The 15891-nt window shown below is 42.7% G+C and overlaps 1 protein-coding gene across 3 annotated transcripts in view; it reads right to left on the bottom strand.

The window, feature by feature from the left end:
* Positions 1-10663, bottom strand: part of FNIP2 (folliculin interacting protein 2) — a 50979-nt gene extending 40316 nt beyond the window's left edge. For 2 of the 3 annotated variants that reach the window (XM_051790716.1, XM_051790715.1), the window contains exon 1: positions 10193-10663. In XM_051790716.1, the coding sequence (XP_051646676.1) occupies positions 10193-10287 (95 nt within the window). In that variant the 5' untranslated portion in view covers positions 10288-10663. Of the gene's footprint in view, positions 1-8433; positions 8557-10192 lie in introns of those variants that run through there. The other variant, XM_051790718.1, reaches the window with a different exon arrangement.
* Positions 10664-15891: the final 5228 nt, after the last annotated feature.

Genomic DNA, 15891 nt, shown 5'->3' on the forward strand with positions numbered 1-15891 from the left:
TTCCCCAGAAAAACACTGTACAAGAAAATAGTTTATAACAGACCTGACTTACTCCTGAGATGAAGTCTACCAGAGCAGACTTACTAGAAGCCTTCTTAGCAGTTACAGATTCAGGATAATTTCATTTAAATATAAACAAAATTCACTTTCTTTTGAATCAAAACAGGGCCCAAGGATACAACTCTAAGACTATAGTCAACTTTTAGTACTATAGTCAACTTTCAGTACTTCAGTAATGCAAACAAAAAGCCAAATTTAAATCAAGTTTCAATCAAAATTCTAGTTCACCTGCCAACACCACATTTCAATACAAATAGAGAATTATTTCTTTAAGCATTAAACAAAGTTTAATTCAGAGGTTCAAGGCATCTTTGACATTCCACACAGATGTGTTTTTCTTAAAAACAAAGGAATTGAGCAGATATATTATCAATGTGCATGTGAGTTCATTGAGCTGACTGTTTCAAAAAACCCATGTCCACTACAAAGTACATTGTTCTGATTGCATTTTCCTCTCCTTTGTATACCTATTCCTGCATCCATTATCCAGTTCAGCTACACATATGCATTTTACAGTTACCAAGTATCACCATAAAGTGACAAACAGAAAAAGCTATTTTCAGATCAACATAATTTCTCTAGTTTCATTCAAAAGCACTCTTAAACATATCCCTGTCTGTAAGACTACATATAGGAACTTCATAACACAAGATGCTTAGCACCTGAATTGTTTTTGAACTCAACTGTACTCTGATCTAGTCCACAGTGGGTGACTGACATATATCCCCGCGTCTCCCAAATACTGAATTCACCAGATTTTACTCACCCACACCAAAACTGGGAATTATATCTGAAATCATTTTAGCACTTAGTAAGCATGATGTATATCCACAGCCAAATCTCATAAATAACTTGTAATAAGAGAGGGTTACTTTTTCCAACTCTTTAACTTGATGTAACTCTTTTAGCAGTTGGAAGGCAGAGGTGGCACTCTTGAAGCTGTTTCAACCAGCTAACATAGGAGAACAACCTTCCTCCAGGCTAAAAGCCAAGACCAAGTAGGAGCTCAGATGCATGTCACTATGGTTGTCCGCTAAATTAACTGATTACCAATTCCCTGCTCTTTATTCCAGCCTTCTCAACCCAACTGAGGATTAGAACATATTAGCCCTCCATAAGCATTCCTGCATTGTGTGACAGCTTAACACAGACTGGTGTAAGAAGAGCTGGGTTCTATCACTGACCATTACACAGAGATGACTGAGAAGAGCTTCAACGCCCTCTATTCCCTCAGTGCTGCTGTGGAAGTGACAAATGTCCAGCCAATAATTGATTTCAGCAGAGCATGGGAGAATGCAGTAACATCTTGTACCACTGCAGCCATTCACCAAGACCAGAGTCTTAACACACGTGGACTAACTCTGCTGCTGTACAGCTGAGCAGAGTGGTCTCTGCACCAAACTCGCTTCTTCCTTGTGCCTACACCAGAGATCACCAACCTTCCTTTGCAGCAGCCTCACAGGTCTCTGCCCAGTTTGTTTAAACCAGTCCTGTTAAACAAGCCAGAATTTCAGAAACAAAAGGCCCGTGACCTTTCCTATAGTAGGATTTGCCTTAAAAAGCACAACCTGTTTTAAAGGGCAACTTAGAGAGCAGAGCATTAAATGTGAAGATTTTAAAAGGTCATTTTGGGGGAATGTGAAAGGAAGAGCAAGGGAATATGACAGAAACAAGTAACTGATCAGCAGCATTAGTTGGACAGGCTCAGGTGCCCACATGGAAAAACAGAAGACACAACAAAAATTTGTCTGAATATAAACTAATTTCTGTGACTTGCAGATTAAAAAAAAATTCCATAACTGTCTCTTCCAGCCCACAGAGGGCTTTAACATTACAACATTAAAATTCTGTAAAGTGAAATAATAATAATTAAAGAATAACTCGTTCAGAACTATATATTCAACAGTTTGTAGATTCTCCCTCTTTGGGGTTTCCTTCCAAAACTTTATCTAATATTCTCTGCTCAGATTTTCTGTACTCCTGGAGTTGTGCATTAACAAACCCAACCCCAAGAGTTGAGCAATTTCAGGTGCTGGATAATATCCAGATTCAGAATTCAGTGCAAATACTCTGCACAGAAACCCAGAGCACTGAGTTCATTCAAGTAACTGTTTTCTTTCATAGAAGTCAGTAAACTCAATTAAAACAAAAGCTAAGAGATGTTATTTTAAGAAACTTCCCGTACATTATAAAAAATAAATACTAATGTGTTCAGATTTCTAATTTGAAAGTGCTAATACCAAATTCAGACTGCTAGAACTTCTATTAGAAAAGTAAATAAATATTGTCAGATTGTTTACTTAATACAGCTGATTTCATTAGCATGTGTGAAACTCCACTGAGCGCCTCAGAGGAGAAAAGCTGAACTGTATTAAACTGAGGTGAGGACATCCTGCAGAGAAAGCTCCATACTGATTCAGTAATTACATCACACAGAGCTCAAGTTTCACTTCAGCAGTCTATGGAAGGAAAATCATGAGTCAGTTTTAACAGCAGCAAGTGTGATGTAAAGCCCTCATGCCCATTTATCTAAGAATCTAACCAATATCCAAGAAGTGTGCTGACTGACCAAAAATATTTCAGCTGTTGGTCATGTAAACGCATCCACACTTGTCCTATTTGACGTGGGAAAGGCACAGGCTGTTACCAAAACTCCTAGGCTAGTCCACTCACTGCCTCAAAAGAACACTTTGCCTTGTAACCTGGAAGGGAGCTTGTCCTATGACCTCAGTCTTGCATATTAAAATATGACACTGTTATGGTATTTGAGTGACAAACCCATACAAACAGGGCAAATGGAGCAACTTGAGAAAGGCACTGTTAAGGTGAGGAGAAAGCAGAATAGAGAAAAACCCGAGCCTGAAGATTAAAAAGTAGCATAGGCAGAGCACACATAGAGGAGCTGATTCATGACAGGCAAAGGTGAACCACCATGTCCATGCCTGTTAGTCAGATCAGCAGTAATCTGACACTATCACAAGAAGCACAAGAAGAAGAGCAGACAGACATATTTGCTGTCTTCACACAACAAGTATCCAATTCAAACTCCTCCTTTTCTTGCTTATTCTCTCTAGCAAGCCTGTTAACCACCACCCTACAGAACTGCATTCCTCTTCTTTTGCCTAACAAGTGTACCCATGGAAACCTTCACATAGCAAATACTGATAAATAGGACAGCATAAGAACATTCCTCTTACACCACTTCGTCTAAAGCAGCATGCAAGACAACAGTGTGCTCTTAATCAAGAGTGCACCTGGTAGAAATAACTGTTGAGAAACATAAAACACAACACATGGCTTAAAAACTGAATCTACTCTTCAGAAGCTATCCCTGAACATCACTAAGGTGTAAAGTACATTACAGATGAAAGTACATGATTGTTAGCACCAGAAGGAATACTTAAAGGAACAGGTACATCATCAATGTTTGTAGCACATGTAGTCATTATTAATCCAAAGAATTTTCTTTGCAAAAGAAGTCCTTAGCAGCTTCAATAGTACTGAAATGTCAGAACAAGAAATTACTTTTACGAGAACAATTACTCCATCTTCTGTCCACTCTGACACCAGCTATTTTGTCACATCTCTGGGCTTTCAGTCTGCTGTTACTCACTGTTCAGACCAAAGCAACAGCTAAAGGCCACTACCATGCACTGAAAACACCTACATCTCACAATGTCAAAGTGGGATGACACGATGACTAATGATTAAACATTTTTGTCAAACTTCTTCCATCTTCCTTTCCCCTAAATATTTAATAAAGCTATTTTGCAACTTTAACTTAGTCTACATAAGAAAAGTTACAAAGTTTATGTAATTTTCATGAAGCCAGCCTCTCCTGGCAACAAAGCTCCGTATCAGTTTTTTAAGTGTTTCTCTACAAATTCAGCTTTTATGAATGATAGTCTACATTTTTTCAGCCCCAAGCAGCTTTATTTTCTTATTCACATCAAACCATTTACGTCAACTGATAAGTATTCCCCTACAGCATTAGCATCACTGTATTAGATTGTAGTGCATCCTGCTTTAAACTCTGCTACCGGCAAGGAAAGGTAGCTCCAAAGCTTTCTGTCACTACTGTTCCCCAAATCACTTTCCACTGAGCACAGTATGTGGCAGAGTACTCACTCACCCAGTTTTAGGTATGTCAACAGTAAAAGTGCCCTAAGAATAAGGAATCACGAGCCTACTATCCAATTACACATCAATTTAAGAATCAATGCATGGAACTCTGTGCATAAGTTACTTGTAAATCAGAAATAACCTACAGGCAAACCTCATGTGATTAGTAAGGCAATAATGCATCTTTTCATGGAATTAAATTAAAGAACTAAGGTATACCCATCCCCCTTGGAATACCAGTAGCTTGTGCATTTCTACCTATTTTGCAGTCTTCTGTGGCAAAAAAAAGGAAAAAGAAGAGGCTGTCTTGCAACTTTAGGAGTTAGTCTCAGAGCAAATCTAGAGGAAACCAAGAGGTTGTTTTGCGACAGAAGTATGTAGGGGAAGGAAAATCCAAACAACTGAAGAAGGCCTTAGTTCCTGCAAAGCTGAAAACCAGAGGACTTGGGGGTTTGTTTGTTTTCCTTCTAAACAGCCCCAGGCTGGAAGTGTAGTTTCCATGCCAAAGGACCATACTTTCAACCACTTCCACTCTAAGCTGTTTTCTTGAGTGAGGACTAGTAAATCTATTTCTGCAGAACTTACACCTTAGCTCTCATTACTGAGCAAAGACTAAGGACAGCACAGAGGTATAATACTGCAACTAAGGCTCACCTTCAGCTGTCAGTGAAGCGGTATATGGCTTAGACTTGCTCTTTGACCTTTCCTGCCCCCATGATTAGATCTGGCCCTGAGCTGATTCCCATTCCTACAGCAAATAAAATAGTAATTTTATTTCAAATGCTTTTTGAAGGGTTTACAGCCAGATGTTTAATGATATTTCCAAGTATGAAGATGTATATGTGTGCTCAGCAGTGTTATTGCTCTGTGGCTATCTACAAAGCTTCAAGAAGCTCAAGAAAAACCCAATTAGGCCACAAGAGGTTACGGAGGAGCATTTCATTTGAACAAAGAAGTAACAAACTGACATGCAAGCAGACTCCGAGCTCACTACTGTTTTTTTTTCCTTTTTCAGAAGGTGGAGCACTGCCAGGCTGGTAATAAATGCCATGAAATAATGCTCAGCAAGTAGGATCTCACCAAGCATTTCAGCGCTATGACCAAAGAAATTACTAGTACCAGCTGCTGAACAAATGATCTCATATACCAAAGCTAACAAACTGTTACCAGATAGATATCCTGCAGCTACAACACAACATCCACTCCAATATAGACACAAGAAGGAGCAGCTGATACTTAAAGCTGAAGAAACAGACCATATGCAAGTTTCAGACACAGCTGAAATAATACAACTTTTTTTTCCTAAATGCACATAAAATGGTCCTTCACTAAATATACCAATATTAAAGAAATTTCAGAAGTTACAATACAGAAGTTATACATTCAGCATGAAAGTAGTCTTCCAAAGACTCCAAGGCAACTATTTGCATTTTAAAAAAAAAACAACCCAAAAACTATTAAAGACTGAAATTAAGGTGAAACCTTAGCCCTCAAGCTTAAGGATAACATCAGACTTCATGTTGAATACAGAACAGCACTGACATGAAATCTCTTCTATAATCAGGTAAACACAATCACAGAAAAACAGCTATAAATTTAAGTAAAATCAAACTATCTGCAACCCATACGAATTTCCTTAAAGCCATTTCCCAATACCTTACTCAAACACATGCTTAGCACTTGAGACATTCTAGTCTTGAGATACTATGTGCTTATACTCTACATTACCCCTAAAACTTAATGGACTGTTCAGTGTGTAAGGAATTGGTTGGATGGTTGCATCCGGAGGGTAGTGGTCAACAGCTCAGAGTCCCAATGGACATCCATGACAAGTGCTGCCCCTCAGGAGCAGCAGAAAATGGGGTCAGGTGCACCCTCAGCAAATTTGCAGATGACACCAAGCTGAGTGCTGCGGATAACACACCTGAAGGCTGGGATGCCATCCACAGGGACCTGGACAAGCTCAAGAGGTAGGCCCATGGGAATCTCATGAGGTTTAATAAGACCAAGTGCAAGGTGCTGCACCTGGATCAGAACAACCCCCAGTATCAACAGAGCCTGGGGGATGAACAGATCAAGAGCAGCCTTGACAAGAAGGACTTGGGGGTGCTGGTGGAGGAGAGGCTGGACATGAGCTGGCAGGTCAAGGGAGGGGATTCTGTTCCTCTGCTCCGCTCTGGTGAGACCCCACCAGGAGTGCTGCATCCAGCTCTGGGGTCCCCAGCACAGGAAGGACATAGACCTGTTGGAGCGAGCCCAGAGGAGGGACACTGAGATGATTAGAAGGATGTAGCATTTCTCCTATGAGGAAAGGCTCAGAGAATTGGGATTGTTCAGCCTGGAAAAAGAAGGCTTTGGGGTGACCTAATTGTGGCCTTCCAGTACATGAAGGGAACCTACAAGAAAGATGAAGAGAGACTATTTACAAGGTCATGAAGTGACAGGACAAGGGGGAATGGATTCAAACTGACAGAAAGTAGGTTTAGATTAGAAGTTAGGAAGAAATTCTTTACTGTGAGAGTGGTGAGGCACTGCAACGGGTTGCCCAGAGAAGCTGTGGAAGCCCCATCCTTGGAAGTGTTCAAGGCCAGGTTGGATGGGGCTCTGGGCAACCTGATCTAGAGGAAGGTGTCCCCATCCAAGGCAGGGGAGTTGGAACTAGATGATACTAAAGGTCCCTACCAACCCAAACCATTCCATGATTCTGCTGAGCACATGACCCTAATGGCATTCCAAAAAAGTGTACAAACTACTTTAAACCAATCTTGTAAGGGAAGTAACATTTGATATGGAAATAAGAAATATTAGGGGAATTTAGCCACATAAATACACATTTCTTGTAAACAAAGTAATTAGGATTTCCTCAGAGCCTCAGAAGCTAAAAGGAAATATACTGAACTACAGCCACTCAAATGTCTCTGTTGAAAGGGGGTGTGCGTGCACATATACATACATCTTTATGTATGCATTACACATACAAATATATATTTTTAGTTAAGGGAAGCAAAAATCAGTAGTAACAAAAACCAGAAGCTCAAGTGTGTACAAAACTGCTTAGAACAAATGTAATATGTCACTAATACACATCTGTTCTCCAGATTTATAATTACTCTTTTTAAAATAAGTAAGATATTCTATAATTTTAACTACTACCCTTCTACCACTTTGTAGTTCCATTATTTTAAGGGAGGCCTGGGCCAATAGAAAGTCACATTGTCCTAACAGCTCTATATTAACATTTACATCTCATGTTCACATTCTCCTCACCCAGCAAGTAAGGGTTGTGCTTACACAAAGATACAGTGTGGCCCAACCAAATTAGATCCACAGAGTGAATTAATTGGTGCTAAGGACCTGACACCCACACTATACACGTTCTGGAGTTTAACTTTTGATCAGCTGTAGTCTGGTCCCAGGGACTGAATGCCCATTAGTGGTAGGAGCACACTTTCTAATCTCATTCATTCCAACTGGAATCCAGTTTATGCACTGAATCCACCTGGCTATGCAAGCCAAAGTGCAGTCAGTAGAGACAATTGAGAAGCTTTCTTTAAAAGAGCACTCCTGGTCCGAATTAATATGTTAATGGTCATGCACCCAAAAAACCATTTCCTGTAGCTCCACATTCAGCTATAGGCACCATGTCTCCTGCTCTTTGAGGCTGTGCCAGCTCATCCTGGTAAGCAGTATGGACCTTGAAGCTTGCTATTTCCTTCAGAGCTAAAGAATGCAAGCAGCACAGATGTCTGGTCAAGATTTAGCTCCCCTTATAGAAGAGGGGGCAACAGAACTTGCAGTATTTGTTACAGGCAAACCTCAAGCTTAACTGATGGACCTCTGCAACAGAATTTCTCCTGGTGTTCCTAAGAAGACTAGAAAACACTAAGCTTCCTAACAATGTAGTTGAAAAAAGTTGTCAAACTACATTAATTTGAGGATTTTTGGTGATTCTGCTGTTGTTCAGGGTGTGTGAATACACTTAGGCTTTCAAGGATTTCATAACAACTGAAAGTCCAAGGATACAGACTGTGGTCTTACAGGGCTGCTTAAGAGAGCTAAACACAGCAAGACACACTGAATGTGGAGGGACCTCGCTAACCAAAACACAAAGTAGGAATAAAACCTTAAAACTAAAATCCTTAAAAATACAGGCCTGCCATTAGAGCAAAAAATGATTCTGCCACTTTGCTTCTAACTGTAAGCAGCAGTATATGCTTAATACAGAAGCTACCAAAGGATTAAGTCTCGCACTTTACTTAGGTCCAATCGTGTCTCTCCATTCAAACAGAGATTACTGCTCAACAGAAAGTCTATTAAAAGGGTTGTAGCAGAGCTTCTAAGACCCAGTAAGTATGCTCCTGCAGGTCATCAGCAGATCACTAGAAAGAAAGAAAAAGCATTATAGTATATTTAGAAGTCATAAATAGGAAGCTCAATGTAATATTAACAAGCACAAAAAACATCCACATGTAAAAAAAAGAGACAGCAAGGGAATGAGGGAAAAATCAGGGATATAAAGAGTGAAGGGTACCTCCAGTAGTATTTTAAATATAACAGTTTTTCTTTGAAGTGTCAAATCACTTCAATGTTATTCAAACTGAAAACTGAGTGCGGAATATCTTACCTAAGAAATGGAAAGACAAAGAAAAAAATATAATCCCTAATTTCACAAAATACTCCAGATGGAACAATCTTACTCATTCTAATGGGGAACACACTGTGCAAGCAATCTGCCTTCATGAAGATCCTTGATAGTCCAATACCCTAGAACTAACAGCCCTGGTCTCTGATACACAGTACTTGGTATGATTTTAAGTACAAGGCAAAATAATAGTTCGTCTGGAATTGTCCCTCAGTTTAAATGTGGAAAATTGTTTTCTTTCAAATTAAAGATGATATTTAACTCATAAGGTGAATAACTACCACAAGAAGTAACTAGCAAATACAGTGTATAGACTTTACAGCTTCCCAAAATTCACCAGTCCTGCTCTGCAGCTCCAATACTATGTCCAATGACATACAAAGGAATCACCTTATAACTCAAACATACTGACATTACTTTGATCTTATACAATTTTTCACCGTGATCTTGCAACTTTGGCCATGCACACGGCCATGACCCACACAGACCATCTTTGAACACATAATGACTCCACAATTGTCATCTTTCATAATTGGCACTAGGGCACTTTGTGGATCAGAGTATTGTCTCTCTTAGTATTCTTGATAGTTTCAGCAGTGAAAGCCCAGATTCCAACTCAATCCTGTATACCATCTGATCACAAGACCAGTCAACTCATGCCGCACAGAAAAACAGGCACAGAGGTTACGGGCACGCATGTGATTGTCACTGCGCTCACCGGGCGCTCGGTCTTGTGAGCAGCACAGATGTGACAGGAACAAAGCTCCAAAGCATCAGCCTGAGCCAGATGCTGTCCCCGAGGTTCAGAAAGCAGTAATAATTCAATATTATATAAAGATCACACATTTAAACCCTGAAGCAGCAATTGCTACTGACTCTCACCTTTAAGCATTTGCAGCATCAAGAACAGAGGGCAGTGAAATGGTTAGCGGGTCACCAGACTGCGCACGTGTATTTAGGTCACGACAATCAAGCCATGTTTTAATTTTCCAGTGCTGATGAGACCCGACCACGAGCTATCGCAGCAATCACACACGATCGCCGGACAGAGGGCCCGGCGCCTCTCCCCCGCCGCTGCCCCAGGGGCGAGCGCCTCGCGGCTCCCGGGTGTGCCACTGCCAACAGTGGCCAGAAAATGGCTGAGAGATCCAACGCGAGGGAAGGGTGGGAGAAGAGCCTCCCGCTGCACCCCCGCCCGCCCGGCTGTGCCCCGTCCCCGCCGGCCGCTCCCCCCGGGCACTGGGCGGCGGGGCGCTCCGGGGGGATGCGGCACACCTGCCACCCACGCAGCCCCCCGCCCCACCGGCCTCTCCGCCGCCTCCCCTGCTGCCCACCCGGGGCAGCCCCCGCCCCGCCGCCGTCGCTCACCTGAAGGCGGGCCCCTCCCCCGGGGCCCGGCCGTGGGGGGCCGCGGCGCCACCGCCCCTTTTGTTGAAGAGCTTCTGGAGCAGGGTGGGGGCCATGCCACCGCCCCACGCGGCGGCGCTCCCGCCGCGCCCCTCGCAGCGGCTCAGCGCGCGGCTAGCGGCGGCGGCCGCGGCAGCATCCCCGGAGCTGCCGCGGAGCCGCCCAGCATTGCGCGGAGGCGAGGAGAGGGGAGGCGAGGGGAGCGCCGGCCCTCTCAGCCGCGCCGCTCCCGGCAGCCGCCCGTCACCTGACCGAGGGGCCGAGCGTGCCCGCCCGGCGGCGCTGACAGCCGGCGGTGCGCCCTCCCGGACGGGGCTCTGCCGGGCCGGGCTGGGCCGGGCTCGGTTGGGCTGGGCTGAGCTGAGCTGGGCTGGGCTCGGCAGCGCTCCCCGCGCCGCCACCAGCCGGCAGACGAGGACGGACCCGCCGTGGCGCCGCGCCCCTCGGGCGCTCCCCATTGGCTGCGCGGCACCCCCGCCCCGCCCCCAGCACGTGGTAGGGCGCGGAAGCGGCCCTTAAAGGAACACGGGCCCGCCGCCGGCCCCGCGGCGTGGGGAGGGCGGGCGCGGGGCGTGCCCGAGTTACAGCTGTTTTACACACCCACGGTGGGAAGCATGCCCATGTACATAGAGCTGTGGGACCACAGAACGGCTTGGGTTGAAAGGCATTTTAAAGATCATCTAGTCCCAACCCCGCCGTCATCGACAGGGACACCTCCCACTAGAGCAGGTTGCTCAAGGCCTCATCCAACCTGGCCTAGAACGCTGCCAGGGTTGGGGCATCCACAGCCTCCCTGAACTGTTCCAGCGTCTCACCACCCTCACAATAAAAAATTTCTTCCTAAAGTGTAACCTAAATTTCCCCTCTTTCAATTTGTACCCATTGCTCCTTGTCCTGTCACTACAGTTCCTGAAAAAGAGTCCATTTCCAACTTCCCTGTAGGCCCTTTTCAAACACTGGAAGGTTGCTATGAGGTCTCCAAACATCCATCTCCAGACTGAACAGCCCCAACTTTCTCAGCCTGTCTTGGTAGAGGAGGTGCTCCAGTCCTCTCATCAACCTTGTGGCCCTTCTCTGGACTTGCTCCAACAGTCCCATGTCCTTCTCATGCTGGGGACACCATAGCTGGTGGGGTCTCACAAGAGCAGAGTAGAGGAACAGAATCACTTCCTTTGACCTGCTGGCCACACTGTTTTTCATGCAGCCCAGGACATGGTTGGTTTTCTGGGCTGTGAGCTCACGCTGCTGACTCATGTTGAGTTTTTCATCCACATCTGCACACTGATAGTGTATATTTTACAATACACTTCTCTCTCTATAGATCTGTGTTTGCAAATGTACACATGGACATATACGTCCCCTGTATATGTACACACATGTAAAACAGGTAGTTGTGGTTTACAGCAACATGTTTGTGCACTGAAGCAAGGGTGAACAAAGCACTGCCTGCATCAGAGGGGGCTGTTCGCCTGTTTGGGCTGACAGCAGAATGCAGTGCCTCAGTGGCCTCCCATTCTCCTCATGCCAGACAAGCCCACAGCCCAAAAAATATCCATTCGGTTTTCGGAAGCTCACATCCCTCATTTTGCTCCGTGCACCCATCTGTCACCAGTGCAGGAAAGTCTTCATCTGATTTTTTTCTAGTCCTTATGTCTGTAATTGAGAGATCCCTGGCATATAATTGTAGAAGTACTGGGATTCCCTCAGAGAACCTGAACTTTAGTCTTTGACCAGGCAAGTGAGAACATTAGAAGAAGGGCATCTGCTGGGATGGTGCTCATTTTCACTCATTTCTGTGAAATGACTGATCTATTTCATTCACAAATAATTAGATAATGCTACAGTATTTGGGTGTCATTTGGAACTTTATGTTTGTTTGTTTGATTAATTTGGGGGAAAGGGTTGTGTGGTTTTGCCCAGAAGCAGCATGACTCCATGATGCACCCACTGAGAGAAAACGACTTCAAATGCTCCTTTTTAACCAAGTCACTGCACAATGTGGTGCAACAAAAACCAACCAACCAAGCCAAAAAAACCTCAAACAAACAAACAAACAAAACACCCCACAACCAAACCAAACCAAACACAAAAAAAATCACCATGAACAAAAAAAACAACCAACCAAAAAAACTGCAAGAAAAGCAGAATCACAATAGCTTCCTGCTCTTTTCAGGCAACTGGGAGATGAGACATGGAGAATGGTTTAAATACCATAGTTTTAATGGATCTTTACAATAGACTGCAAACTCAACATCCAGTAGTGACAGAAGAGGTGGTGGAGTCAGCCTTTCAGTGTCTGGAGAAGCTGATTTCTCTTAAAAATCAAGAGATTACATCTACTGGCCTGAGAATATGATCCCCTGTGCCCTCGATAACACCAGATTGAATCACATAATGCTCAACTGATCCTGTCTGGAGGTTCATTCTCAGAAGGGCTCTTAACCACTCCATCTGTGAGACTGAATACCCAATGTAAATCTTTCAGCTTGGATCTTATTACTTCCTTTGACTCTTTACTTCCACCATTATCACCAAATGTCCCCAGTCATCAGGGCCAACTCACTCAACCAAAGCCGAAGGACAGAAAAGTAAGGGTATGGCAATGACACCACAAGGAAAGGGTCCTTGTGAATAGCAGAGTGTGGCTGGACAAGATGAAAGACATCACAGCTGACACAGTAATCATTGCAAATGAGATTCTAGGTATCCAGCTCCAGAAATAATCACTGGATTGCATTTCTCAAATGACAGTCCTGAGAATCTTAAAAGTTGCAAACACTGTGGCTGCCACTCTACGGTCCATCTGCATTAGCAAGGAGTGCTGACCAACAGTGGCAGAACCCTTGACTAAACCAGTTGTCTTAGAGAGCCCAATGTCCACACTGCAAACATTTTACAGGGTTTTATTTTGGACTGGTTGCAATCTAGTCCTGTGAGCACAATGAATGTCAGTGATTGGAGCACACTGAATGCGTTTCTGAAAACAGCTGGTATAGTTTCTTCTGAAAATGATGCACTTTGTATGCCCATATGCTACTCCAAAATGTGAAGCATGACAAAGTCAGTGAGAACAACTGGGATAGTGACTTAAAAAATGGCAGCGTAAATGCTCTGCACACATTGGCTGATGCTCAGTGCAAAATTAATTCTCGATGTTTTCTCTTAATGTGTGTAACAGTCCCTGTGGTCTGAAATTGACAATATAACATTAGGATACTAGTCTTCTGAAGGTTATTTCTGAAAAAAAAATTAAAAAATGGGGAAAACACAGCAAAATCAGCAAAGGTCTAAAAAATAACTTCACAGTCAGTATGCACTGTCCCACCAAAACCAGAGTTTGGCTATATAGAACACCTGGCAAAGCAAATGCAGTGATTTTGCACTAACCCAAGAGTACAAAATATGTGCAGATATAAAGAAAAAAGTGATACCACCTGCCAAGCAAAGACCATTTACAGCAATATGGTATGTCTCCAGGCCTCACTCTTCTAGGAAATACAGGAAATAAAAATGGCATATAAAAATCAAAAACTTATTGGTAATTTTCTGCCTAAGGGTCAGACTCTTTGTGTGCAGAAAAAGACAATTTAATTGTTCAAACTTCAGTCAGAAAATGAGCCAGATTCCCAATGCAGAAACAGATGAGGCTTTGTTAGGAAATTGCCAGTACATAAAAAGGATCATTCAAATCCTGGAATAGCTGAATGCTTGGAAAAGCATTTCTGTGTTTCACAGGGCAAAAATCTCTCTAAAGATTCTCTCCTGAGAATGTAGGAACTAGGTTTTACAGCCAGGATAGGCAGGGTTAAAAGCCAAGTCTCTTAAGTCACATTTTGCTTCTCTGTCACTTAGACCTGGATGAAATGATGAGTTCCTCTACAGCTACTTCTCTTCTACCCTGTTCAGTCCTGAATGCACAAGTCCAAAATGCTCCTAAACCTTTGTTGTCAGAACTAGGCTTTGGAGGTACCAGAAGAAGAAATCAGAGACCAATGCAGGTAAACTCCAAAGATTTAACAAAAAGTTTGTTAATCCAAGGTGTTTGTTAATGATTTACTGTTTAGTGTGGTGGTGCATGCTGTTTAAATTATGTGAACACAGATGAGTCTTGCTACACTCTGTAATGCATCAGCAACAGTTTGGATTCTGTAAAATAAATAAAATCCAGTTTCTAATGTCAATTCAAAAATGCCAAGTAAAATGTGGTATCAAGAAACGTCTAGAGTTATTCTCTCTCCATATTAGTGGAGTACAGTAAGTCTACAGTATTCTCCACAGAGAATTTTAAAACCTATTGTAAAATGTATCCCACTTCACAAGCAGAAACAGAAACTGACAGAAAAGGAAAGCTTGGGATTGCAGCCCCCTACAAACCAGCCTTACTCATCCTTCATTGAAACGTTACATAATTTGCACTGTTGCTGCAGCAACTTTCCTCAGCCCCTGAACAGTACCACAAAGGTGCTGCTGTAACACAGATAAGCAGTTTAACTGTCTTTTTACATAGATATACAGTCAGTTGAAAACAAAAGACAGTTTGAAGGGAATATATTAATGTAATTGTTTCAAAGTTACTGGGAATTATTGATATATGTAATGAAACATGTAATTTTCAATAGTCTTTGGTGTTAAAAAAAGGAGAAAGGCCAGATAAAGAATGTCTTCTTTCAATCAACACAATATAAATATCAAGTAATATGGCAAGAATTGGATTGTGTGAAGGTAATAGGTATTTACAGTCCTCTGAAATCACTGCTGTACTTATGCAGCTTGCCAGATTTCCTAAAGCAAAAGTACTTCTTCCTCCAAAAGAGCTTAAAGGTGTACACACCTGTGAATGTTCAAATACTTGTTTAGAACCTGGTTTGGTTCCTTTTCTCAACAAAGTCATTAGCATTGATAGATTGCTTTTCTAAGTCTCCTGCCTAGGACTCCACCCAAAGTCTAGCTGGAAAACCTCAAGTCCCAGATTTTCAATGGTGAAATCTGCCATGGGCCTTACTAGTTGCTGGTTGCACTCTTGTCTTTAAATCCATGCACACGTAGTTCACCTTGGACTCCATCCTACCTACATTAGATGCAGACCAAAAATGCTTTCTACATAATAAAGAATGCAGTCATCGTAATTGGTATTTCAATACCTTTTGGTGGTAACTATGATAAACAGCATTATACATTTACATGAAATTGCAGTAATATCAGGACATACCTTTGTATCAAAACTGGGGGCGGGAATTTAGCAACAAAACCAACATCCTGCATCAGCACTGTGGCAGCAATGAGCAGCTGTTAGCTAACACTTTGGGCGTCTTCTTGCAAGGCATGGCTTCTACTGTTATCAGAAATCACAGGCACTCTCTACCATCCCTCCTCACATCCTGAGGTCCTAATGCTACTCTGGATATTTGCCTCTAAAACATGTTCTAAGCAGAGCTAAAATATAGAGCCAAAAAGTCTGCTTATTCTTGCTTGGTTCTTAACCATTTCTTTAGGGATCAGCATATCTGAAAGTTAGTGACTTTCCTTTTGATTTCTGTCATATTATGTCAGCCTCTGTGTGGGTAATTTTCTTTTTAAAACATTCTGATAGAGGAACATATGGTTCTTTCATTGTCCAACATTGTGGTTTAATTCAGCTTACAGGAATCAGCACAGAGTCA

This window comes from Manacus candei, unplaced genomic scaffold (genome assembly GCF_025592945.1).
Source record: "Manacus candei isolate 608988 ecotype Guabito, Panama unplaced genomic scaffold, ASM2559294v1 h1tg000028l, whole genome shotgun sequence".
Classification (NCBI taxonomy): Eukaryota; Metazoa; Chordata; class Aves; order Passeriformes; family Pipridae; genus Manacus; species Manacus candei.